The sequence below is a fragment of the Staurois parvus genome, unplaced genomic scaffold, assembly GCF_062004578.1.
Source record: "Staurois parvus isolate SC_StPar_1 unplaced genomic scaffold, SC_StPar_1.0 ptg000147l, whole genome shotgun sequence".
In the NCBI taxonomy this organism is placed as follows: Eukaryota; Metazoa; Chordata; class Amphibia; order Anura; family Ranidae; genus Staurois; species Staurois parvus.
This window is the reverse complement of record NW_028317943.1, coordinates 581,635-609,395: the sequence shown is the minus strand read 5'-3', so window position 1 is coordinate 609,395 and position 27,761 is coordinate 581,635. Positions and strand designations below refer to the sequence as shown.

The 27,761-nt window shown below is 39.5% G+C and overlaps 1 protein-coding gene across 2 annotated transcripts in view; it reads right to left on the bottom strand.

The window, feature by feature from the left end:
* DOCK4 (dedicator of cytokinesis 4) overlaps positions 1-27,761 on the bottom strand; it is a 409,224-nt gene that overhangs the window by 113,792 nt on the left and 267,671 nt on the right. For both annotated transcript variants that reach the window (XM_089673954.1, XM_089673955.1), the window contains exons 28-31: positions 20,220-20,295; positions 17,014-17,114; positions 5,559-5,617; positions 3,075-3,223 (exon numbers count right to left, since the gene is read on the bottom strand). In XM_089673954.1, the coding sequence (XP_089530080.1) occupies positions 3,075-3,223; positions 5,559-5,617; positions 17,014-17,114; positions 20,220-20,295 (385 nt within the window). The remainder of the gene's footprint in view (positions 1-3,074; positions 3,224-5,558; positions 5,618-17,013; positions 17,115-20,219; positions 20,296-27,761) is intronic.

Sequence of the window (27,761 nt, the reverse complement as noted above, 5' to 3'; positions counted from 1 at the left end):
GGTTAGTAGTATTAGTAATTGTAAACACTTGTATTTTGGAGGTATTAAAAACATACTGAAATATACAATCATACCTCTAATTTACTGCCATATAGCAAACCAAGCAACAAACAAATTACCCTTTTCCCACATGAAATGGTGGATTAAACACAGGGTCCATTAAAATGGCAGCGTTTCATCAATCACGGAATTAGTGAATGAATACAAGTTATTCTGAGCACCCAGAAATTATGTCCTTTACATAGTATAGTTCAATTGTTCCAATATCAAGCAGACTAAAGAGCAACAGCACAAGGGTTAATGACATTGCTCCTGCACAGAAATCAAAGTCATTTATTCTGTGTGCCTTAAACAATGTTTCAAATCGATGTTCCTATGGAGCAGCATGATGGTGGGTGTATAGAAATGGTCTAAGACAGCAGGAGAAAAATCGAGTGGGAGCTGCAAAAGTACTTGGAACACTTAGCAAGTCTCTGAGCTGGAAAATAGGAAAACGTACTCGTGTGTCAAGAACATTTGGCCTAAATAAATGCATGCAACTTTAATCTGACATGATATCTCTGGGCACAGTTTAATAAAAAAAAAAGCTTATAAGCAGTACACGCATGTTCGCCATGCTTGCAATCTGATGAATTTTAGTACATTGTAACTGGTGGATCAGCCACACAAACACTTGCTTCACAATGAGCCTCTGCCAGAGATGAAGTGCATTTTGCTAAAGTTCTATAGAACAGGCAGAAACCCAACCAAAGCTTAAAAAAATGATCACTGACTCCTATAAAGGATGTAACACATGAGTATTACTGGCAGTAGAACACATGGGTATTTTAGAAAATCAGTGGGCCTGTGTGAAAGATCAAAGTTGTGCCCTAATGCTAGATGAAAAAAAAAATTGTAGTGGCCATGGTTTTAATTGTGTCAGGGGCCCTGCTAAGTTGCTGAGTGCCCCCCCCCCCCCCCAGTACAACACCCCTCCCCCCCTACAGGTCATACTATCCCCCATTATAGTCCTTCCTTCCACCCAGGTCAATCTGTCCCCCAGTATAATCCCCCCCTTCCCTAGACTGAGCTAGGGAGACTGTACTGGGAGCCAGTACAACCCCCACAATAGCTGATATTTAGGCCCCCTGCACAACTATTTATTAAATCACTGTTTTCACAAAAAATACACTAAAAACATTATTAGCACACATAAACACAACATAACCTGCAAAATTCCTGTTAAAACCCTACCAAGGCCTCATTCACTTGGGGCGTACTGTAGTGTACCCCTGTGTGAGGGACATGTTTATGCAGAAAGGAATGCACATGTGTTCTGTGCATTCCATGTTCTGTGCTCCATGCAGGCAATCCCATTCATGTCAACTGTGACACAGAAGCTGCACAGACCCTGACGCTGCTCTTAATCTGTGTGGGTGCACAGCCCAAAACGCAGACAGTGTGAGTTTAGGGACAAGTACCCACACCCACGCAGATGTCAAAAGACTGTACCTGTGCAGCTACTGCTTTCCAGTTGGCATGAATGGAACTGCCTGCACAAGGTAGCATGGAAAACCTGCGCATCCCCATGTGTATAAACACAAGTGTACACTATAGTATGCCACATGTGAATGAGGCCTTAAAACGGTAGTAAACTGAGCTGTAAAATTTCATTTTTATGGCCCACCAGGTGGGTTATGCCATAATGTGCTAGTATGCATGGCATATTAGTATATTATAGCAGACTTACCTGTCAAACGGTGCCCTCCAGCACTGTGTTGAGATTAATCTAGAGAAGCCCCAGTGCTTCCATCTTTGCCCAGTCTTCCTTCAGGGTCCCATGCCTTCGGCCTTGCGATAGGCCGGGCCGCGATGACGTCACACCCACGCATGCACACAGGAGTCAATTTGCCGCGGCATGGATCAGGGCCGTAAATGTTAACTGAGCTGAACATACGTGGCTCAATGTACATGACAGCTGACAGGCAGGGGAGTGCATTTATGGCAGAAGAGACCAATAGGGTCTCTTCTGTCATAAATACCCTGCATGTCATTTTTAAAATTTACATTACTTTAACAAGTTATTTTTTTTAACAATTTTTTTTCCTTTTTTGGGGAGGGGGAGGGGCTTTGGTGAAACATCAAGAGTGTAAACAGACCCCTGATGTCTCTTTTTTTGAGACACAGCAAGGGACTGAGGACAGAGTCCTCATTCCCTTTCTCTGCAACCTCAGCTGCATTGTAGATGAATGAATAAAAGTCTCCTATTTATTCACAAACTGAAGCATATTAAAGTCAGTTTACAATGCTTCAGTGATGAATAAACACAAGAGCTGTTTTACCAGCCCTCAATCTCCATCCTGACACCCATCTTACTGCTCCTGTAGCATTCTGGGGGATTGGTTGGAGAAGGTGGCTGTCCAGGCTGGGTCAGAACAGTGGGGGGGATCTATTTTCACAGTTAAATCCCCCTGAGGCTCCCTGCCAGCAGCTGCAGGGGAGCCACAGGGGAGTGGTGCTGCAGGAGTGGGGCATTTCAGAGGGCAGGGGAGTGGCAGCAGCTCTTCCATGTGTGCACTGTGTGTTAGTGTACAGCAGCCCCCTTCCCCCCCAAGAACCCACGTGCACCACACCCATTACATATATGAATGATACACCACTGGTAGAACATAAAAAAAATTAAGTTTGCACTATTTTTGGATTTCATCCACAATCCTTACATAACGGTTATGTAGCAATAACTCAAACAGTGCCATGAAAGGTAAGACGGGATATGACAGGAGTCAGTAAGCCTACTATCACAGGTTCATTTGAGTCACCAACACTAATAAAAAGACTAATGCAAAGCCACAGGTTTATAAAGTTTTTTTTTTTTTAAAAATACATTCTCACATGGCTTATACCAGCCAGTAAATTAAACAAATGGTATTACACTATTCAAGCCTCACAATCAGAAAATGAGGGTCATGTTGTCTAGATCTCTTTAAAGGCAACTAGTAGATTTCAGTTTCAGAAGATCATGTTCACAACAATAAAAGATTCATAGAAAATGGGTTTTAAAACAATCATATTAATATGATTCTAATATTAAGTACCTGTTTAAAGTTGCCACTTCGTCTCTGCTCCCAGTCCATCATGTCATGGAAAATGGGTATCATAACATTCCTCAAGTCTGGCTGAGGTATCAGTGTTACCTCCAGAAATGGACCAATTAAGGCTGGGATAAAGTGCAACTTGTGTTCACCTGTGAAAGAGCACAAGAGGTCACAGAAAACAAGGTAACGGTGCTACTTAGAAACATTTTGTGCCTTGTATAGCATATTGGCATCTCCTATAAGTGAATGATCTTTTAAATGTAAAACAAAAAAAAAATCATTACTGTCATATTAAAATCATTCAGTGAACTGAAAATGCTGTCCAGGAAATATTACTATTATGCTAAAGAATGAATGCTGATTTTATATAAGTAACTTATTATTATTTTTAATTTATATAGTGTTCTTATCTTTTTTGGCACAGTACAAAGAATATTTTAGTAACTGTGGAAAATACAATAAAAAAAAAAAAAAATCAGCATATCAACGACTAGTGCACTTAACAGTCTAGCAAAAAATGGCACTGAAGAGTTCATAAACTGGAGGCACAGGGCAGAGTGAGGATTGCTTTCATGGGGCACCTCTGGGGCGTACTGCAACCTTTCCTGACAATGGTAATGTAGCTTCATTGCTCCCAGGAGCAAGGAAAGGTATGTGAATGGTTTTTACTTAAAGAACCTGAGAGTTCATAAATTGATTGTAGTAATTCTGAGCCATGCATTGGACATGTCATCTCTCATACGCTTTAAAGTGGTTGTAAAGACGGAATATTGTATTCTTTACCTTAATGCATTCCATGAATTAAGGTAAAAAGAAAATCTTCTGTGTGCAGCTCCCCCCGTCAGCTCCCCTTAATTACTTATTTCTTGCTATGGGCACTCAGCACAGAGGGAGAGCCAGGAGGGCTGGCAGGGGACCCCAGAAGAGTCTCACTGTGACTAGTCTGTGCAAAACCATTGAATAGAGCAGAGGAGTATAATATATTTGTTATTTTAATCTAAAATAAATTGGAGCATTTACAATTACTTTAAAGCAGACCCTGGTAGATCGACTACTGTACAACCTCCCTACCCATACATGGTTCAAAATTCGTCCAGTCCCTGCTGAACCAGATGAATTTTGATCCATGGATGGCTAACTTAAGTGCACAGCAAACTCTTCTACTAAAAACAAGAAAACAAAAAAAACAAAAAAAAAACAGGCTATTCATGGACAGCAACAATGAAGCCTAGCTAGATATCACTCAAGTAGGGTTGCAGTCTTGAACCTTTTATATACTGCATGAGAATGTGTTACTGACTGCAAGCAGCACAATGCACAAGCGGCTAGGAGCTTCCTCTAGGGAACTGAACCTATTATTATTTATTTCAGGTACTTATATAGTGCTGTCAATTTACGCAGCACTATACATATATATTGTACATTCACACCAGTCCCTAACCATCAAGGGGTGTACAATCTAAGGTCCCTAACTTACATTCATATATGCACACACTAGGGCCAATTTAGACAGGATCCAATTAACTACCAGCATGTCTTTGGAGTGTGGGAGGAAACTAGAGTACCCAGAGGAAACCCACGCAGGCACAGAGAGAACATGCAAACTCCAGGCAGGTGGTGCTATGGCTGGGATTTGAACGACCCTAGTACTGCCAGGCCAAAGTGCTAACCATTTAGCCACTGTGCTGCCCTGTAGTGCATTTTTGCTGTGTAGGTTTCATTAGAACTGGTTCACACCAGATGCAGCCCAGTGCATTTTTTTCTGCATCAAAAATGCATGCACAGTGTTTTCATTGAATTGGCCTACTTCACACCAGTGCAGTCAGGTCCAGTCAGTCAGTTTCTGGTGCAGAAAAAAAAAAAAAAGTAGAACATGCTGCATTTATTCTGCATAGAACTATAGTGGAACATAGTAAAATGCATCAAAAACACACCAGAACAGAGTGCAGTGTGAACTGTAAGCAAAAAGGCATCTGGAACGCATCAGAGTATGCTTTTGTAGTGTGAGCTGGCCTTTAAAGTTACACTGCTTTATTTTTCATTGCCTGCACCTACAATAATGGAGGCAAGAGCTAGATATATGGCTGGAACCAATTTACACAATGGTCTAGAAAGGTCACATTTTCTCATCTGCATGTGTCTCTAGGAAAATCACATAAATACCATTTGAATGGTCTGTGAAGAAGAATAGAGTAATGAATAATGTCCCCATCCCATTTTTTTTCAGTTTTGGGAATTTAGGGAATTATGTAGATTTTAACATTTGTGGCTCCTTAAACATCATGAATGAGTCAGGCACAGATGCAGGTGGGAGGTAATACTCTGGCCAAAACATGTAATAGTCACTTACAACTGTCAGAGAGTTCTAATAAATCAGGACAGAATGAGTATAATCTTATCATACAGGACACTTCAGTGTACAAAAGCAATGACTATGATTAAATTGCAGTTCAACCATATGTTGAAAATGATAGATCGTCCTACCTAAATTCTGCCACATGCTGAAGATTTCACAGCCCATTGTCACACGCATGTCACCATACCTAAAAAAGACAAGGCTATGTACAAATGATGGCATATGGGAGGGTCAGAAAGAAATGTTTAAGATATCACACACACAGGCATTATATCTGCATTTAACAAATCAAGGCAAATGCTAAAAACTATGGTGATACCAATTCAGTTCCATACTTAATATCTTTTTTTTATCTGAATTTTATTTTTTAAGCTTCCTGCTGTTTAATGACAATTTCATATTTTGCTAATATAAATGTATGAAAACATGTAAATGCATGTAACCATGGCAAAAATCCGATTAGACAATGCATGCATTTGCAGATTTCTAGATGTAAGAAATTCTTTGTACATGAACTGCTATGGATATACTATATATACACACACACACACGTTTAAAATAGGACTACTATCCTTAATACATATAGATGCTTTCACAGTTGCTGAAAGAGAACAAAGCCATGATATGAAACCATTAAAGTTAATACTAGTACTAGCACTACTAGCTGCTTCTTTCTCTTGTGATTGCAGATTTCGCTGAAAATAAAAAGCAGACAAACACGAAACAAAAAAATGAGATTTCTACTAGATATGCATTTTCATGGTGTAAAACACATGAGTTTTATTGCAGAAAAACAAACTAGTGTGACCAGACCCTACATAATATAAAAAGATATAAATGTATTCCTATCTGGTCTGCCAAGTTCATGTCTATGCACTGCAGGTTAGTACTCTTTAGAGTATTAAGCATATCATTTATATGAAAGGATATAAAAAAGCATGTATCATGCAGTTTTGTAAATTTTTGTTCATCTACACTTTAGAAAATCCCTGTTCTGAAGGTTCCCTCCTCACTTTGCAAAATAATGAAAAGTGCATATATAATGCAAAAATCAAGTACATAAAACACATGAGTACAAAACCCTGTTTTTCTGCAGCAAGAATGAGGGAAGGAAGGAAGAACAGAAAGAAAGTTTTTGACTGCACTCAAGCAACAACTGCTCTAGATCAGGCGGAAAGTTCCTTTAGCAACTTATGGATGGCTTCAAATATCAATGTCCACTAAACTAAACAAAAATTTAACTTGGTTGTAATATAAAGCAGCATCAGCATAAAAGTAGAGCTGAAGGCAAAACATTTTCTTCTTCCATTGAGGATAGAGTAAGGAGGGTTATGACCACTTTGCTATCTATGTCCCTTTGGGGAGAATTCCCTTCACATTCTGTATCATAACCAAACAGGAAGCAAGAAGAAATCCCTCCAAAGTGAGGGAATCCCTGGTAGTCACTGGAACTAATGTCGCCACTGGAAGAATTCAAATCTACACCACGTTCCAAATTATTATGCAAATTCTATTTAAGTGTCACAAAGATGAAATATTTTGTTTTTCAGTTTAACTCATGGATGGCATTGTGTGTCAGGGCTCTTTTGATCACTGAAAACAATCTCAGACACCTATGATAATTAGATTGGCCGGTGAGCCCAATTTAAGGAAAAGCTACTAAAGGACGGTGTTCCACATTATTAAGCAGAGTACCATTTTCAAGCAATATGGGGAAGAAAAAGGATCTCTCTGCTGCCAAAAAGAGTGAAATAGTTCAATGCCTTGGACGAGGTATGAAAACTGTAGATATTTTACAAAAACGTAAGCGTGATCATTGCACTACTAAGAGATTTGTGGCTGATTCAGAGCACTGACGGGTTAGTGCAGATAAAGACACATTGAGGAAGATTTCTGCCAGAACCATGCATCGGATCAAGAGAGCAGCTGCTAAAATACCATTACATAGCAGCAAACAGATATTTGAAGCTGCTGGTGCCTCTGGAGTCCCACGGACATCAAGGTGTAGAGTCCTCCAGAGTCTTGCAACTGTGCATAAACCTTCTATTCGGCCACCACTAACCAATGCTCACAAGCAGAAACGGCTACATTGGGCAGAAAAATACATGAAGACTAATTTTCAAACAGTCCTGTTCACTGATGCATGCCGTGCAACCCAGGATGGTCCAGATGGATAGAGTACTGGATGGTTGGTGGACAGCCATCCTGTTCCAACAAGGCTGCGACGTCAGCAAGGCAGTGGTGGAGTCATGTTTTGGGCCGGAATCATGGGAACAGAGCGGGTCGGCCCCTTTAGAGCCCCCGAAGGTGTAAAGATGACCTCTGCAAAGTATGTGGAGTTTATGACTGACCACTTTCTTCCCTGGTACAGAAAGAAGAACTATGTTTTCTGTAATAAAATCATCTTCATGCATGACAATGCACCATCTCATGCTGCAAAGAATACCTCTGCATCAATGGCTGTTATGGGGATAAAAGGAGAGAAAGTCATGGTGTGGCCTCCATCCTCCCCTGACCTCCATCCTATTGAGAACCTTTAGAGCATCCTCAAGCAAAAGATCTATGAGGGTGGGAGGAAGTTTACATCCAAACAGCAGCTCTGGGAGGCTATTCTGACATCTTGCAAACAAATTCAAGCAGAAACTGTCCAAAAACTCACAAGTTCAATGGATGCAAGACTTGTGAAGCTGCTATCAAATAAGGGGTCCTATGTTAAAATGTAACGTGACCTGTTAAAATGTTTAAAAAGTTAAAATGTTGTTAAAATATAATTTGCATAATAATTTGGAACATGGTGTATTTCTGTTCTATCGACCACCCACAATTTGTGATTTTCTTTCATTCATTTTCAGTGATATTGGTAACCAAGACAAATAGAGAGGGTGAATCTCCCCAAAAGGGGTACAAACAACAATTAAAACTTGACAGGTGTCCTAATCCCTCTCCACTCTAAATGTTTTTCCTTCAGTTATACTTTAAATAAAGCATTATTAATGATAAATGAGCACGTCTGATTCAGATTTACTTCACAGAAGATCAGTAAACATTAATCTTTACCAGTCTTTACATTCTGAAAAAAAAGCCAGGGATTAGACCGGCAAGAAGAGAGAGAGCTGGTCTCCTCTTCCCCGGGGACTGTAAAGAATGCATACTGGATGCTACTGCAGTTGTGGTCACACTCCTAGGGAGTGACTGCACAGGCATAGGACAGTAGTGTACATTTTTATTTCATTCATAATCAAAGGCAGTCTTGGGCACCAGATGACTGAAGTGACTATAAATTTACAGCCTCTGAAACTGAAGTGGATGTAAGAGTTACCAAGATAGCCTGCTGCACGTAGTCAGACATAACCCTAAACCCGGTCAGCAGGAACTGGCCGAAATTCAAACTGTGTATGAGCAGGCTGAATGTACCCAAGTTGATAGATGGATCAACTTGGGTACCACCATCCTGCCTGATTTTACATGCTGTTATAGCCGCTAGCAATAACCACTGTGTTCTCCCTCCCACCTGCAGGGAGAATACAATGGCCCCATGGGAGGGACACCTCTGTCAACACTGTCTATGTTGATGGGAGAATCAAGTTAATGTCTTTGTTTCAGGAAAGAAGTTCACTCCATCTATGGCCAGCCTTATATCCATGGCAGTAAAAGGGATAGGGGCTTACACTATCTTCAACATGGATAAAGAACAAAGTGTCGATTATCTATTATTTTTTGTGACTTCTGTGAGAGGAAAGTACTCCTACTTCTAATGGTTAAGGTACACAGGAAGAGACCTGTTTATGAATGTTGGGATATTTTTCCTGGTAACTGTTCTACTGTAGAGGTGACAGTAAAATCTTTAAGAGTACCCCAACCACAGAGAGTAAAACCATGGTATACTGTGTAAGGATACTGCTTGTATATGTTGAATGACATACGCTGAATCATATTATTGGACAATAGCAAACATGACAATTAATTCGATTGCTAGCTTGATTCACGGAATACAATAATCTTTTTGAATAGACATTTTACAGTTGTGTCCAAAATTATTCAACCCCCACTGAAATTGAGTGTTTTGGCCAGTTTGACATTGCTTTTGATCATTCAGTCATCTTGCTTACATTTACATTAAAGAGGCACTTGTAGGTCAGACAAATATAACATAACAGTTATAATGAAATAACCACAAATGTCTTTTCTGTGCTCACAGCATTATCAGTTTTATTCAACCCCCAAGTGACATTCAATCTTAGTACTTAGTACAGCATCCTTTTACAGTTATAACAGCTTTTAAACGTGAAGCATAGCTTGACACAAGTGTCTTGCAGCGATCTACGGGTATCTTCGCCCATTCTTCATGGGCAAAGGCCTCCAGTTCAGTCACATTCTTAGGCTTGCGCACTGCAACTGCTTTCTTTAAGTCCCACCAGAGGTTCTCAATCGGATTTAAGTCTGGTGACTGCGATGGCCACTCCAAAATGTTCCAGCCTTTCCTCTGCAACCATGCTCTAGTGGACTTGGAGGTATGCTTGGGATCATTGTCCTGTTGAAAGGTCCAACGTCTCCCAAGCCTCAGGTGTGTGACGGACTGCATCACGTTTCCATCCAATATCTCCTGGTACTGAAGAGAATTCATGGTACCTTGCACACGCTGAAGCTTCCCTGTACCTGCAGAAGCAAAACAGCCCCAAAGCATGATTGACCCTCCACCATGCTTCACAGTAGGCAAGGTGTTCTTTTCATCATAGGCCTTGTTCTTCCTCCTCCAAACATAGCGTTGATCCATGGGCCCAAACAGTTCTAATTTTGTTTCATCAGTCCACAGAACACTATCCCACAACTTTTGTGGTTTGTCCACATGGCTTTTGGCATACTGCAGTCGACTCTTCTTATTCTTTGGAGACAGCAAGGGGGTACGCCTGGGAGTTCTGGCACGGAGGCCTTCATTACGCAGTGTGCGTCTTATTGTCTGGGCTGAAACTTCTGTACCCACATCTGACAAATCTTTTCTCAGTTCCTCAGCAGTCACACGGGGACTTCTCTCCACTCTACGCTTCAGGTAGCGCACAGCAGTCGAAGTCAGCATCTTCTTTCTGCCACGACCAGGTAGCGTTTCAACAGTGCCCTTTGCCTTGAATTTGCGAATGATGCTTCCTAAGGTGTCTCTTGGTATGTTTAACATCTTTGCAATCTTCTTATAGCCATTGCCCTTCCTGTGAAGAGAAATCACCTCTTCTCTTGTCTTCCTGGACCATTCTCTTGCCTTCACCATGTTTGTAACCACACCAGTAAATGTCTAGAAGGAGCTGAGTATCACAGTCATTTTAAAGCTGCCTAATTGGTGCTTATTATGCTTGATTGCTGCTCGGTGACATCCACAGGTGTTTTCAATACCTGATGGAAAGCACCTGTATGAACCTCTGTTCTTCAGAGTGGTAGTCTTTAAGGGGTTGAATAATTGTGGCAATGAAGAAACCACATAAGAACCATTTACTACTGTATTACATAAACAATTGATGTCATTTTAGTTGCATTTGGGTAGTTACAACGTCCTTGTAGGATTTGATTCTGAATACAATTCCAAATGTACACTATAGTCCCTAAACCCCTTTACAGCATTGGGGGTTGAATAATTTTGGACACAACTGTACATTTCTGTCAACGGCGACACCATGGGAAAGCATGGGAAAAATGCATGGAATCAAGTAAGTTACCTGAATCAGTATAGAGAGATCCTGTTGCCAGCAAGTTTTCTCCCAATGATGGGATCGCTAAAGTGACATTGGCCTCAGATTAACCAACAACTACAGTTAGGTCCATAAATATTTGAACACAGACACAATTTTAGCTTTTTTCAGGTATTTACCAAATTATATTCAAGCTATAGTTATATAATGGATATGGGCTGAAAGTGCACACTATCAGGTTTAATTTGAGGGTATGTACATCCAAATTGGAGGAAGGGTTTAGGAATTAAAGCTTTTAAGAGTAGCCACCCCCCCTTTTTCAAGGGACCAAAAGTAATTGGACAATTTAATCAAAAGATGTTTCATGGTCAGTTGTGGGCTACTCCTTTGTTATTTCTTCATCAATTAAGCAGGTAAAAGGTCTGGAGTTGATTCTAAGTGTGGTATTTGCATTTGGAATCTATTGCTATAAACCTACATCATGCATTCAAAGGAGCTGTCCATGCAATTAAAAAGGCCATTGTAAGACTTCAAAAATTAAACAAATCCATCAGCGAGATAGTTGCAATGTTAGGAGTGGCCATATCAACAGTTTGGTACATTCTGAGGAAAGAAGAATGCACTGGTGAGCTCAGCAAAAAGGCATGGACAGCCACGGAAGACAACAGTGGTGGATTATTGCAGGATCCGCTCTATGGTAAAGAAAAACCCATTCACAACATCCAGACAAGTGAAGGACACTCTCCAGGAGGTGGGCGTATCATTGTCAAAGTCTACAATCAAGAGAAGACTCCACGAGAGCAAATACAGAGGGTTCACCACAAGGTGCAAACCATTCATAAGCCTGAAGAATAGAAAAGCCAGATTAGACTTTACCAAAAAACATCGAAATAAGCCAGACCAGTTCTGGAAAAGCATTCTTTGGAAAGATGAAACAAAGATATCAAAATGACGGGAAGAAAAAAGTGTGGAGAAGGCTTGGAACAGCTCATGATCCAAAGCACACAATGTCATTTGTAAAACATGGTGGAGGCAGTGTGATGGCATGGGCATGAATGGCTTCCAGTGACACTGGGTCATTAGTGTTTATTGACGATGTGACATAAGCAGCTGGATTTATTCTGCAATGTTTAGAGATATACTGTCAGCCCAGATTCAGCCAAATGCAGCAGTTGATTGGACGGCGCTTCACATTACACATGGACAATAATCCAAAACACACTGCAAAAGCAACCCAGGAGCTTTTGAAGGAAAAGAAGTGGAATATTCTGCAATGACCAAGTCAATCACTTGCTCTCAACTCAATTGAGCATGCATTTTACTTGCTGAAGGAAAAACTAGTCAGAAAGAAATACTGAAGACAGCTACAGTTAGAGCCTGGTAAAGCATCGGAAAGAAGGAAACCCAGTCTTTGGTTATGTCCATGGTTGCAGATTCTAGGCAGTCATTGCCAGTACATTTGAGCTCCTGAAAATGTATAAAAATGGTTGCAGTTCCTAAAATTTGTACTTGATATTTACAGTGGATATGAAAAGTCTACACACCCCTGTTAAAATGTCAGGTTTCTGTGATGTAATAAAAGATAAATCATTTCAGAACTTTTTCCACCTCCCTGGCAGTAATCCTGAGCGTGGCTCGGGTTAATTTTCAGTACCAAAAGAGGTAACCCTGAGCCACACTCGGGATTACACTGTAGTGTAACTTTCCTGGTCCCTGCAATCCCCCAATGTCCTCCCGCTGCGTCCTGCAGCCGATGCCAGCATCTTCGGGGTTCCCTTCCCTGTGAGCGCCGCGATGTAGGGGGGTGGAACCGGCGGGAGATTCAAAAAAGTAAACAAAACATGACATACACACAATACATTGTATTCTGTTAGGATTACAATACTGTATCAAAACATTTCATTTTTGTCCCTAGTGCTTTGTCCTGTACCCTGCCTGCACTTTTGCCATTCTTTCTGCCTGGAAACTTGAGAACGTCCATGGCATCCAAAAAGCGTCCCTTTAGGTCAAAAGCGGTTTTAGACCAGCTAGAAAACTGCGATAGTGAATTAGAATCACTTGCAGAATTGAGCAATAGTGATTCGTGGGGAAATTCGTCATCAGACACTGAAAGTGACGACAGCGGCAATTCTGCAACTGAGCTCAGTGATGTGCGAACTTGGTGCTCTATTGACAGTGGTATGGATTAGGCAGCACCCCCAAGATTCCCATTAACTGGAGCATCTGGTGTGAAAGTAGACATTGAACAAGACAACCACTTGGCATACTTACAATTATTTATGACCGATGAGGTTATTGAAAAAAATAGCTACTGAGACAAACCGGTACCAAGAGCAACAAATGGCTACTCTGCATCGGGAAGTTTCCAAGAAGAAAAATGTAGGAACCAGTAACCAAAGATGACGTGCAAATTTCTGGGCCTAATAATGCTTCAGGGAGTGGTGGAGAAACCCTGCAGAAGTGGTATCAGACAACTAATAAATTACTTGCCACTGCATTCTTTGGCACGGTCATGTCAGAGTACAGATTTTCCCTGATCATAAAATTTTTACACTTCGAAAACAATGAAGAATTTGATGAAACTACTCATCCTGCACCAAAACTAAAGAAAATTTGGGAAGTATCTCAAATGATTCTAAAGAATTTCCAACGAAGCTATGTGCCAGAAAGAGATAACAGCATAGATGGAAGTTTAATGGCCTACAAGGGAAGGCTCAGCTGGGTGCAATATATTGCATCAAAGAGAGCATGATTTGGCGTAAAATCCTGCATGCTATGCGAATCGTCAACTGGCTACATTTAGAATTCAGTCATATACAATAGAAAAGGAACAAAATTCAATCCAAAAAACAGCAACTATGGAATGGCAACATCTTCCGTTCTTTCACTCATTGAGCCACTGCTAAATCAGGGCTATTGCGTAACAACCAACAACTTTCATACGTCTCATGAACTTTATGATTTTCTTCTGCAAAACAAAACAGATGCCTATGGAACCGTTAGGGCTAACCGGAATGACATGCCGCCAATGTTTGGCAATAAGTAGCTGAAGACTGGAGAAATGGTTGCCTGGCACAAAGGCAAAATGATGGCACTGTGATGGCGTGACAAGAAAGATGTGTGCCTAATGAGCACAATTCATAATACCTCCACTGTTATGGTACGCACAAAAGATGGGAAAGAAATCATGAAGCCACAAGTAGTGATAGACTACAATAACACCACAGGAGGTGTCGACAGAGCCGACCAAGCAATGACATATTACCCAGCAATGAGGAAAAAGAAAAAGAAGTACTACAAGAGGGTCTTCAGGCATCTTCTTGACCAATGCTTGTGGAATGCCTACATTCTGCTCAAAAAAAAAAAAAAAAAAAAAAAAAGAGTGACAGGCTTGTGATTCATTCTGACTTAATTTGGAAAGTTGCCAAACGTATCTTTGTGAACCACCAAATACCATCAATGTCTGTGAATAGAGCTAGACGTCGTGCTGTTGGCGTTGTCAACCCAGAACTGGTCGTCACTTCATGGACTTCATCCCACCAACCAAGAAAAAGTCAGCACCTACAAGGATGTGCATGGTTTGTTGCTCTAAGCAAGATGACAGTGGAAAGAAATCAGAAAGGAAATCAAGTTCCATTGTGATGTCGGACTTTGTGCAGTCCCATGTTTCAAAATGATTCATACCCGGGATGTTTACTAAACCAATATGCAGTGTCTAGTAATATTGCACCCTTGTTTGGACAAATTTCAGTGTTTTTGGTTTGATTACATTATTGAATTAACTTTATTATTATATTATTATTGTTTATAATTATTTATTATATTATAATTTATGATTTCGTGTTTCAAACTTTATCATACCCAGGATTTTTACTAGACTCTTGTTTGGAGAGACTTAAGTGAATCATTCCTAAGAATTACAGACCTACAATATAAAACAACAATTTTCCATGTAAAAAAATGTACCGCTTTGACATTCAAAAATATTGACATAATCAGACCGCCAGGGAGGTTAACGTGACCTATAAACTGTACAACTCAGTTGAAAAACAAACTGAAATATTTTAGGGGGGGAGTAAACATAAAAAACTAAAATAATGTAGTTGTATAAGTGTGCACACCCTCTTATAACTGGGGATGTAGCTGTTTTCAGAATTAAGCAATCACATTCAAAAACATGTTAAATAGGAGTCAGTAAACACCTGCCATTATTTAAAGTACCTCTGATTAACCCCAAATAAAGTTAAACTGTTCTAGTAGGTCTTTCCTGACATTTTCTTAGTCACATCCTACAGCAAAAGCCATGGTCCGCAGAGAACTTCCAAAGAATCAGAGGGTTCTCATTGTTAAAAGGTATCAGTTGGGAAAAGGGTACAAAAGAATTTCCAAGACATTAAAAATACCATGGAACACAGTGAAGACAGGCATCATCAAGTGGAGAAAATATGGCGCAACAGTGACATTAGCAAGAACTGGACGTCCTTCCAAAATTAATGAAAAGACAAGAAGAAAACTGGTCTGGGAGGCTGCCAAGAGGCCTACAGCAACATTAAAGGAGCTGCTGGAATATCTGACAAGTACTGGCTGTGTGGTACAATATGACAAATATCTCCTGTATTCTTTATATGTCTGGGCTATGGGGTAGAATGGCAAGACGGAAGCCTTTTCTTATGAAGAAAAACATCCAAACCCGCCTAAATTTTGCAAAAACACATCTGAAGTCTCCCAAGGTGGAACTTTTTGGCCATAATTACAAAAGATATGTTTCGGCACAAAAACAAAACTGCACATCACCAAAAGAACACCATACCCACAGTGAAGCATGGTGGTGGCAGCATCATGCTTTGGGGCCGTTTTTCATCAGATTGAACTGGGGCCTTAGTCAAGGTAGAGGGAATTCTGAACAGTTCCAAATACCAGTCAATATTGGCACAAAACCTTCAGACTTCTGCTAGAAAGCTGAACATGAAGAGGAACTTTGTCTTTCAGCCTGACAACGACCCAAAGCATACATCCAAATCAACAAAGGAATGGCTTCACCAGAAGAAGATTAAACTTTTGGAATGGCCCAGCCAGAGCCCAGACCTGAATCTGATTGAAAATCTGTGGGGTGATCTGAAGAGGGCTGTGTACAGGAGATGCCCTCGCAATCTGAAAGAATTGGAGTGTTTTTGCAAGGAAGAGTGGGCAAATATTGCCAAGTGAAGATGTTCCATGCTGATAGACTAATGCCCAAAAGACTGAGTGCTGTAATAAAATCAAAAGATGCTTCAACAAAGTATTAGTTTAAGGGTGTGCACACTTAAGCAAGCATATTATTTTAGTTTTTTATTTTTACTTCCCTCCACCTAAAAGATTTCAGTTTGTTGTTCAAGTGAGTTGTACAATTTATAGGTCACATAAAAGGTGGAAAAAGTTCTGAAATGATTTGCCTTTGTCTCATTTTTAAATATAACAGAAACCGGATATTTTAACAGGGGTTTGTAGACTTTTTATATCCACTGTATCTTCAACCCCTTGAATTAAAGCTGAAAGTCTGCACTTCAAATTCATTTGGATTGTTTCATTTTAAATTATTTTCTGGTGGCATACAGAGCCAAAAAGTATGAAGATTATGCCTGTGTCCTAATATATATGGACCTAACTGTATATGGTGTGAGGGCCTACCTAATTAAGAAGATTGTTATACCTTACAAAGGAGATTGTATAATTTTAAAGTAATATAGGCTAAAAGAAATCTGGTTTAAGGCACGCCCAGGTCAATTACTGTATCTTTTTCACCTGTACAATTCAATGTGTTTTCATATCCTACTGTAGCAGAAAGCACACTAGTGTGAACAAACAAGTTTTGAATTATTGCATTTAGACGCGATTAAAAATAAAAGAACAAATAAAAGCCAAAGCTTACTTTTCAAGGACTTTTTTCATCTTGGAAGGGGTAAACATTTCCAACTGCAGACATGACTGGTTTATGAAAATAACTGCAAGGTAAAAGTATGAATCCCAAATCTGTATAGGGGAAATGAAAAGGCAAATAAAAAAGGTTAAACTTTCAATTATTAAAATATGTGATAGACAGTATATTTTTGGTCACACCTTCATCGCTTGGATCAGAATTCTTTATACCCAACGTGTCAACACTTCATAGAAAATGTTTTTGATTCTTGTGCAAGACAGACTCTCCTTACTAACAAAGGGTACTCAATTTTACCAAAAATGTACAAGTAATATCTTTAAAAGCTTCCACATGCAGCCAAAACCACAGCTAATTAATTTTCTAATCATTCCCAGTGGCTCTCAAATATCTGGCTGGAAATATCCAAATGATGCCTGGACATTTTGAAGTATCCAAATTAGGTGAGCAGTGGAAATCCAAATTAGGGTTAAAGAATATTTTGCTCCAGCCCTTCTTACTGGAGCATGTACTATTCTAATTTGTGTACATGCAACTACATTTCCAGATTATATTATACCTTTATATAGGGAAAACCCTCTAGCCTACTCTATTTCACAACATTGGAGTAGCGATATCAATGATATAAGAGAACAGGGTTAGGAGGAATTCTCTCATTCCAATTTCTCTACAGTCGTATCTGCAGGTGATAAACTCATATAACTGCAATACTTTAATAGAGCATATTTTACTCCTGCTGGATAGTTCAAAATGAGCAAATAGGCTTCACCTATCTATCACACAGGTCAATTACAAGGTTAAAATGTAGTGCCAGAAAAACATTCATTACTTATACAATGTGAAAAAAGTATCTTATTCAACTTCAGTACATTTCCTTCTTTACCATAACGTGAGTCAAATGAAGATCCATACAACTTCACCCATGAAAGTGAAGACTCACCAGAATCAATGGCTACTTAACCACAGGCAGCAAAAATGCATGTTAGTAATAAGGTGGATTCCCCTTTAAATCTGCTCAACCCTGGTGGAGCTTTATGCGTGATGTCACTCCGACATATTGGAATCCTAGTGATGACTGCTGATATAAGTGCTTTTGTTAGCACCGGCTGGTAAATTTGTGTAATGCTGCAATTCTATGTTATTTTGATGAGAATTAAAACAGTATGTAAACCCAACATTTAATTCTCCTGATATGCGTCTGCTATATAATGTAGTTGGACGAAAAAGTATCCTGTTCTCTTTGTATTGCTTCCTTTGTGTGAAATCCCTGGTGATCCTGCCAGTCCCTCTTTACAGTGTTCTGGTTGTGCTGGGAGCCAATTCAATAATCAGGCTAGTGCTGACAAGACCCCACTGCACAGCTGCTGTTTCTCCTCCCTCATTTCTCTGCTGCAGCTAAGAACAGAGGGTATGCGATTACTTATTAACAAAAAAGGAGGACAAAAAGGTATTTACAATGTTTATATTTAAGAGGGGCGTTCACGTAAAACAGGGACTATTGAGCTTATATAATAAAGGAACAAATTTCAAGGAATGGAAACTGCATTTATTTCTTTTACATACTCCCCTGCTAAATTTTTATACATTTATCCCAACATTTAACGAATGTCTGGAAAGCTTCGGCATAGAAGGATTTGTCAGTACGCCTAAACCATCCTAGGACAGCCTGCTTCACTTCATCATTGTGTTCACCGTTCCCAAGGAAAGATTAATCTCTTGTGCAATTTCACAACAGGTTATGCGTCGATTATCCAAGATCAGGCATTCCACGGGCTGAATGTTCACAGCAATGACTGCTATGGGCTGGAAACCACCACAGCCGGGATCGTCACTGATGGATGTATGGCATCTTTGAAATGTTTACACCATTCAAATGTCTTACTGCGGCTGAGCGTCTCATCACTGCACTGTGTTTGAAGTCTTTTGGAGTTTTACGCCTTTGTTCACAACAAACTTTATCACCACACGCTGTTCCATGCACGCACTAACACTGCTGTCTGCCATCTTGATTAACGGTCAGACTGGCCAGCGACATGTATACCACCTATCAGGAATAGGACACACTTGCCATGCTAGCATCCCTTTTTAAACCAGTTATATATATATATATATATATATATATATGACATGTTTCTCGTTGAAAGCGGAAGTGATGTATCAATCTTTTGCTTCCGCTGTGTGATGAAACGCTTAGCCAACAGGTGGGAAGCTTTACTTTCATCATTCACTGCGTGCACTGCTAGTAGTGCAGAGTCGTGTCAGAGCTTACTGAGCTTCAAAGAAGGCAAATTGTTGGTGCCCACTTAACTGGTGCCTCTGTGACTGAAGTTGCCAATTTATTTGTTGTGTCGTAAGATACAGTATGAAAGGTTAAGAGGGTATATACAGTTTCTGGGAAAAAAATAGTCTGATGACATAAGCGCAGTCGACATGATCAACTGACCGAAAGAGACAAAAGGACATTGCGCAGAGTTGTGACCCAGAATAAGAAAACAACTGCTGCAAATGTGACTGCAGAGCTCAATCTTAGTCTCCACAGTTTTCCAAATGTACTTGCACTCCAATCAGCCTAACAGGTATTCGTTTATCAAAGATGCAACACGAAAGGTTGCAGTGAGGCTCCATGCACACTAGATTTTTTAAGCTCTTAGAAGCGGTTATTAGCATTTTGTTTCTGCTCATAGAAACTAAATAGTGTTATCCCTATGTGTCCATGCACACTATTTTAGGCTAGTAGCGATTTTCAAGCTTCAGCTTTTAAAAGCAGAAAAAAGAAAAGTTTTTGTAGCGTTTTTGGGAGCGTTTTTCCAGCAGAAATAAAAACGCTAAAAGCTACTGAAATGCTTCTAAAAGCTTTTTTTTACCTACCATGTACAGTAAAATACTAATAAAACGCTCCTAAACCTCTACAAGCAGTGTTTTTTTTATCCAGCAGTTTTTCCAACATGTATTGAGCTTAAAAAAATGCTATTGTGCATGGAGCATTTTTTAACAACTTTTTAACAAGTTAGATGTTTTTTTTAAAATGCTCAGAACTATTCTATGTATGTACAACTTGTTAAACAAAGAGGCTGAAATCTTTAGTCAAAGCTTCCATTGTTGTATCATTGTTTCAGACTGCCTTTTATTGCATATGCTGGCAATGGATGACAGGCCTATGTGTATTATAATTTCCTCAATAAACAAAACATAACACCTACCTTATAGTCAAAGCCCTCATTCAAAAAGTTCTTCCGCAATGCATCCGAAAGATACAGTACTGTTGTAATAATAACACTGAAGTAAAGAAAAAACATTAATTTAGAAAGGCCCAAATGCTATATTATTTATATATTGGTTAAATTTCACTTGAGAATGACATTAGATCATAAAGGAAGACTTGTTTATTTGTATTATTATACAGGATTTATAGAACGCCAACAGTTTGCGCAGCACTTTCCAACAAAGACATTACAGTTACAATACAATTTGGTACAAGAGAAAACAGAGGGCCCTGTTCTTAAGCAACTACTTTTCTTTGCATTCAAGAACAAGATACACCTGTGGTAAATAACACCCAGCACTATCAAGTGCTACCTATCAACAGAATTAGTTGCACACAAAATACTTTTGAAAATGTTTCTGTAGGAAAAAGTGATAAATGCACAAAAACAATCTACAACTTAGATTCACATTAAATTCTTACCCACTTCTTATACGTTTTCAATCAATACATTTTTTCAAGGGAAATTATAATGTACTGTGTATCTAGTAAGCACATAATCATTAATTTTTGTTACGCAGTTGAAATATATATATAAAAGCTCTTTTACTTGTCAAAGATTTATATTTCTGTCTATCCAGTTCAGAGATCTGCACATACCTTCTCTACTGACTGCCCCCTTGCAACACTTCTACCCCGTCCAGCGTCAGCTCTGCTGTACAGTGTCTGCCAAAGGCATTATGAATTGAGGTTTATGATTATTAAGCATGAAGTTTTGAATTTGTGTATATGCATTTCAGCACATTTTAAGGTCACATATTGATTTAGAGCACTGTCAAATTTATTGATTTATTTTCTTTTGGGAACACAGTTTTGGGTAGCAGCTGGGAATTATTATAGCAAAGGGAAGATATTACACTGAGTGCAGGAGCTTATGATTTTAGTATAAATCTGAATAAACCACACGTTACAACATGTAACAAAAACACACTAAAATCTGTAATGTATACTCCTACAGGGGTGTGGAAATTTTTGAAAAACCGGCATGGCCGAGGGACTAAATCAAAGTCCTAATCTACTTATCCCTCATGACAATCTACTTGCCCTGATAAAAAAAATGTTAACCAAAGCTGTATTTAAATCTCTGGTGCTATTAGGAATGTCTGGGGCTTTCAAAAAGTTAAGAGGCTTTATGGCAGCTTAAACTTTTAATATTTTTAACATTGCGCTGTTTATGTCCTACTTACCTCCCTGCTTGTCTCCAGTACCACACCTGGGGACTAGCAGAGAGGGAAGAGACCTTGCAGTGTGATGAGCACCGATTGGGTGCTCGTCAAGAAAAGGGAGTGTCAGGCTCTCTTAACGCTCAGCATAAGTACATCTTCTGAGCGAGTAAATGAGGCATGGGCCCCAATGGGAAAAAAAACATAAAGATTCCTTCAGGTTGCCCTCGCACACGGAAGCACTTGGGTGCTCAGTACACGCGTCTGCTGAGCAGCCAAATCAAGCTCCAGTGTCCACTCTGTTAAAGGATCCGTTCACCTTTTAAAAGAATGAATAAATGCACAATATTTGCAGGTAAAAAAAAAAATGTGATTTCATTTTTTTTTGTTAATTTAATTAGGATCCTGGAAGGCATTGCACCAGCGATTAGCAGATCGTGGGTGTAATTCAGGACTCCTGCAGGCTGTCAGCGTAATCTGTCTGTCCGAACCTCAAAACGGGCAAGCAGTTTCATACTGACAGGAAGAATCAATGAACTACCAGGCACTGAACAGCACCGTAGTAGTAAATTGAGAACTACAAGCCAACAATCACAAAGGATGTTGTAGCACTTGTAGTTGATTTTCCAAAAGTGACAGCCAGGTGAAAGCAACTTCTCCCCGTACTGCTGTCACTCACAGGGCTTGGATAGAAGAGTTGCTGCAGGAGCGGGAACATGTTACATGTTCCACCCTAAAAGTGGGTGGAACATGTAACGTGTTCCCAAAGGCAAGCTTATCCTTTATCCCTTTCGTTGCAAGAGCCCTTTTTGCGTTTTTTTGCACGTTTACAAAAAAAATTACTTTAGGCCTGAAGATTACATAAACCCCAGAAAACATTATATATTTTCGGGAAAGCAGACACCCTCGTTAAAATATTTTATGTCACACGATACTGCAAAAGTCTAGGAAACACAAAATTTCAGTAAAAAAAACACACTTAAGTTAATTTTTGGGCACAAGAAGGCAATACATTACCCAATTTTTAGTAAAATATAAAAGATGAGGTTCCACTGAGTACATAGATACCCAACATGTCAAACCTTAAATTTGCGTGCACTTGCGAAATGGCGATAAACATTAGTACCCTATATTTTCTATAGGCAAAGCCCCCTCTAGGTCAAAAGCTTAGCATTATGGAGTAGGTATGGTGCTAGAATTATTGCTCTCATTCTGGCATGCACGGCAATATGTAATGTATCACAATTGACAATTTCATGCATAGGCGCCCTGGGTTTATATTTGTATGTGGGGGTGAGGGGCCTCAAAAAAAATTTTTTTTTAGGGGGAAAGGGGTTATGTGTTTGGGTGTAACTTTTGCAATTTTGTACAATTAAAGAAACATAGGGGACTTTTTGGTGACAGGTTTTCTTTGAGACACCCAGAGTCTAAAAGATCCTGCATGTCTCCCCTGTGCTCCATTGAATGTAATGCAGTGCAGATCGCACTGCATTACATTCTTTCCCGGATTTGATGGCTGGGAAAGCTGTCAACCGGGACCCGGAAGTGACGTCATACACATCACTTCCAGGTCAGAACAAGAAAGGGAAGAGAGAAATTGCATATCCCTGCTCCCCCTTAATACCACTCAAATATACAAAACTAGTGAACGTGCACTAAAAACATGCAATACTTAAAATGGAAACAAATGCTATATATATATATATATATATATATATTGTGGGAACTCGCTTCAACGTGGTAGAGCTTTCAAATGCAAACAGCTACTCGCTTTCTTTTTCAGGGCCTTTTTAGCCCACTTTTATTTAAATGAAAGTTCAAACATAATGCTTCCCACGCAGGGGTATCCACCAACAAAACAAAGATTCAGCCTCCTGGCTTACACACAGTTCAATGTCTGCCTCCTGCAGACTTCTTCAAGAATTATGGCTCTTGCTCACAGCTGGCCACTAGCACACAGCTAGTCTCTAGCAGCCCCTTGCTGCTTTTGGCTTCCACCTCTCCTAGGTGAAGCCCACCTGACTCCTGTCTTCTAGGTGGTGCCCTCCTGACTCCCATCTGCCGGGGTGGAGCCCAGAACCCTGGTCCTGACTCTATGAAGAGGCCTGCACACACCTGTGCAATCAGTCTCCTGGCCATTCCCAAAACCTGGTCCCAGGATTGGAGATTTCATCCCTCCCAGATCTCTTTGAAATCTCCAGGCTCCAGATCCCAAAACAGACCTTACAAACAAAGGAGGAAAATGAAAAGCCACTTTCCTCCATATCAAACCTTTACCCTGGAGCCCCTCAACCTGCCTTGTTGAGAATCCAGGGTGACAGATCGTCACACTGTCACAATATAATATATATATATATATATATATATATATATACACACACACACACACACACACACACACATACATACACACACACATTCATACACACACTCTATCAAAAATTCACATTCATTCGAAACATGGTAATGATCCAGAACACTGTGCACTTCTTCCTTGGTGATTCACCTCAAGTGTTCACACTAACTATCCAAGTAAAATTCCCACCAGATACGCATGACCCTTTAATATAAAGCATGTCATATAAAGCCAGATATAATATCTCCAGCAGCCACCAAGTTCCTCTCTCCTCCAACTAAGGGTTGTATTGTATGCAGTTCCTCTGTCACTCATACCAGTTTAAACATCCCACATAGAATAAAAATATTCTCCATGGTGTAGTAACCAAAATTAAAAAGCCCTTTATTAATATATAATTTTGCAGTTATATTAAAAAACTCTTTCAGAGGGTTTCTAGAAAGACAGTCGGCAAGCTATATGCAAGACACACAACTTTCGAGTTCTGGGCCCAGTGTCTGCCATTTGGAATAGCAGGAGCTCTTTAACTTTTGTGAAAAAAAAAATACTAGTTATACTTATGTATACAGAGAAGGAGGAGGAAATTGGGAAATATCCAGGAAACAAAGAATGTCCAATACCATTTTAGGCTCTTCAGGAATATTCTGAATTATCTAAACTACTACATGAAAGTCTCACTACAAAGGAAAATAGAGGTAAGAAAACATAATAAATTAATGAGAGATGTTAGTCGGCTAAGCAGGAGCTATGTGATTTTGTTGAAATTTCACCAGTTATGATTAAATCCCAATCCCAAGGGATATTGAAACACTGAATCCTTGAAGAAGGGAAACACTAGAGTCAGGAAGCAGAACTGACTGTAGGGTTTCCCCTTGGAAAGAGTATTAAAAAGAAAATATTAAAATTTTAGGGAAAGATTTGACAGTAGAGGGACAGAGTTTATTCAAGAATGATTCTGATGTAGAATAGATATCATCTTCCTACAGACATTAGGGATAATGATATGAGACACAGAGATTAATCAAATACTTTTTCCAGGATGAACAATCCCTGGTAGGAACTTCCACAGCCCTCTAACTCAAGTGGAATGGGATGGCCACTCTAGATATTACATGTCACTTTAGAACTGCTTAACATTAAGGGGTCATATGTATCTGGTGAGAGTTTTAATGGGATACTGGTTTGAACACTAAGGTGGATCACGAAGGCAGAAGAAGTGCACAAAGTTTTGGATCATTATCTCGATTTGGATGAATCTATACTTTTTACATTAATATATGTATTTATGCACTGGAATATGGATGTGGAATTATCGTATGTGACAACACTATTATTTATATTTAAGTTATTGCATATTTTAAGTGCACAGGATTTGTATATTTAAGTGATATTGAGGGGGATGTTGTAGCACTGATATAATCAGATATTTACATTTCCGTATCCGGGGTTATAGGATTTGCTCAAGCTGCTTTAGAGCGAAACACTAAGTATTGTCACAAGTGCAGTTTTTTTTTATTTAAATATTTAAACAACAGTTGGGATAACACTCCGGACACATAGAAGTACAATGTTTTCAATGAACTAACCAATGAAAATTTGTATTTTCAGATACAGTCTTAAAACAATTCTGAAGCGTTGCCTAGCAGAAAGCAGAGACCGAATATGTACATGACAAACAGCTCTGTCCCATGTACCTATATAATTACAAATGACACAAATTAACAAAATGTTTAACAATAACACATTAACAACATTTATCTTTATGTGTATAATATAACTAAAAGGTCTATACCTTCTATTTAAGGCACCCAGACAAGTCCCAATTACCAGGCAGATTATGCATATATGTGGTACATGTAGACCATGTTTGGGCATTTTAGCATGACAGATAATAGCTTAGAGCAGGGCTGCCATAACTGAAAGAGTTGTGTATACAGATCTACCACTGCTACTCTTCCTCACATGGTCAACAAATTAAGCATGGGTACTAAATACCCAAAAAGATGGCCAGTTCTTTTTTCATATCAGACCTTACAACCCTGATTTGGATTCGACAACCTGACCTGTCAATGGACAGCCAACTTTACTTTGAGCTTGAACAACCCCAGACACTAGAAGCATGAAGCTGAGGCATCAGAGCTCCATTCCCAAATGGTGAGAAGGTGAAGGCACACAACTATTGCGCAATGGCCTACAATTTCAATATCAATATGTTCTGTGTGTCATGAATGAGTAGGTCTTATTCTAGCTATCTGGTAACCAAATCTATCATGTACAGTACCTTGAAAAAGTATTCATACTTCTTGAAATGTTCTACATTTTGTCATGTTACAACCAAAAACGTAAATGTATTTTATTGGGATTTTATGTGATAGACCAACACTAAGTGGCACGTAATTGTGAAGTGGAAGGAAAATGATAAATGGTTTACAAAATGTTTTACAATCAAAAATTTGAAAAGTGTGGCGTTCATTTGTATTCAGCTCCCCTGAGTCAATACTTTGTAGAACCACCTTTCACTGCAATTACAGCTGCAAGTCTTTTGGGGTATGTCTCTACCAGCTTTGCACATCTAGAGAGTGAAATTTTTGCCCATTCTTCTTTGAAAAATAGCTTAAGCTCTGTCAGATTGGATGGAGAGCGTCTGAACAACTATTTTCAATTCTGGCCACAGATTTTTAATTGGATTTTGATCTGGACTTTGACTGGGCCATTCTAACACATGAATATGCTTTGATCTAAACCATTCCATTGCAGCTCTAGCTGTATGTTTATGGTCGTTGTCCTGCTGGAAGGTGAACCTCCACCTCAGTCTCAAGTCTTGTGCACACTAACAGGTTTTCTTCTTTGATTTCCCTGTATTTGGCTCCATCAACTTTCCCATCAACTCTGACCAGCTTCCCTATCCCTGCTGAAGAAAAGCAATATGATGTTGCCACCACCATGTTTCACTGTGGGGATGGTGTATACAGTGCGATGTGTACTGTTCGTTTTCCAACAAACATAACATTTTGATTTTAGGCCAAAGTAACATTTTGGTCTCATCTGACCAGAGCACCTTCTGCCACATGTTTGCTGTGTCCCCCACATGACTTCTCGCAAACTGAAAATGGGACTTCTTATGGCTGTCTTTCAACAATGGCTTTCTTCTTGCCACTCTTCTATAAAAGCCAGATTTGTGGAGTGCTCGACTAATAGTTGTCCTGTGGACAGATTATCCCATCTGAGCTGTGGATCTCTACAGTTCCTCCAGAGTTACCATGGGCCTCTTGGCTGCTTCTCTGATTAATGCTCTCCTTGCCCGGCCTGTCAGTTTAGGTGGATGGACATATCTTGATAGGTTTGCAGTTGTACCATACTCTTTCCATTTTCGGATGATGGATTGAACAGTGCTCCGTGAGATGTTCAAAATTTGGGATTTTTTTTTTTTATAACCAAACCCTGCTTTATACTTCTCCACTACTTTATCCCTGACCTGTCTGGTGTGTTCCTTCATGATGCTGTTTGTACACTAATGTTCTCTAATAAACCTGCTCACAGAACAGCTTTATTTATGAAAACAAACAAAAAAGATTAGTTATAGACTCAACCCAGATTTGTGGGTTTTTTTTGTACTATTGATATATATTTTAAATCAAAGGGCTGGTAGTCAAAGTACATGAACAACTCCTTTAATTAGACAAAGACATGTATTAAAAACAAACCACACTCCATAGGTCTCACTTGTTCCCTCCTCAAAGGGTACCAATGAATGAATGAATGGCCATCTATTAAACCATTTAGCATGAAAAACTTACCTTGACCATAAATGCTCAGCATATTAGATTCAGATATCAAATATCTTTGTGTCCTCTTCAAAAATGGACATGTCCTGTATTATAAACTTGTGCCACTCAGAGAAAGATATAATTGGTTAAGGTTGGTTATGACCGCATATGGATAATATGGATATCTTGTGCAC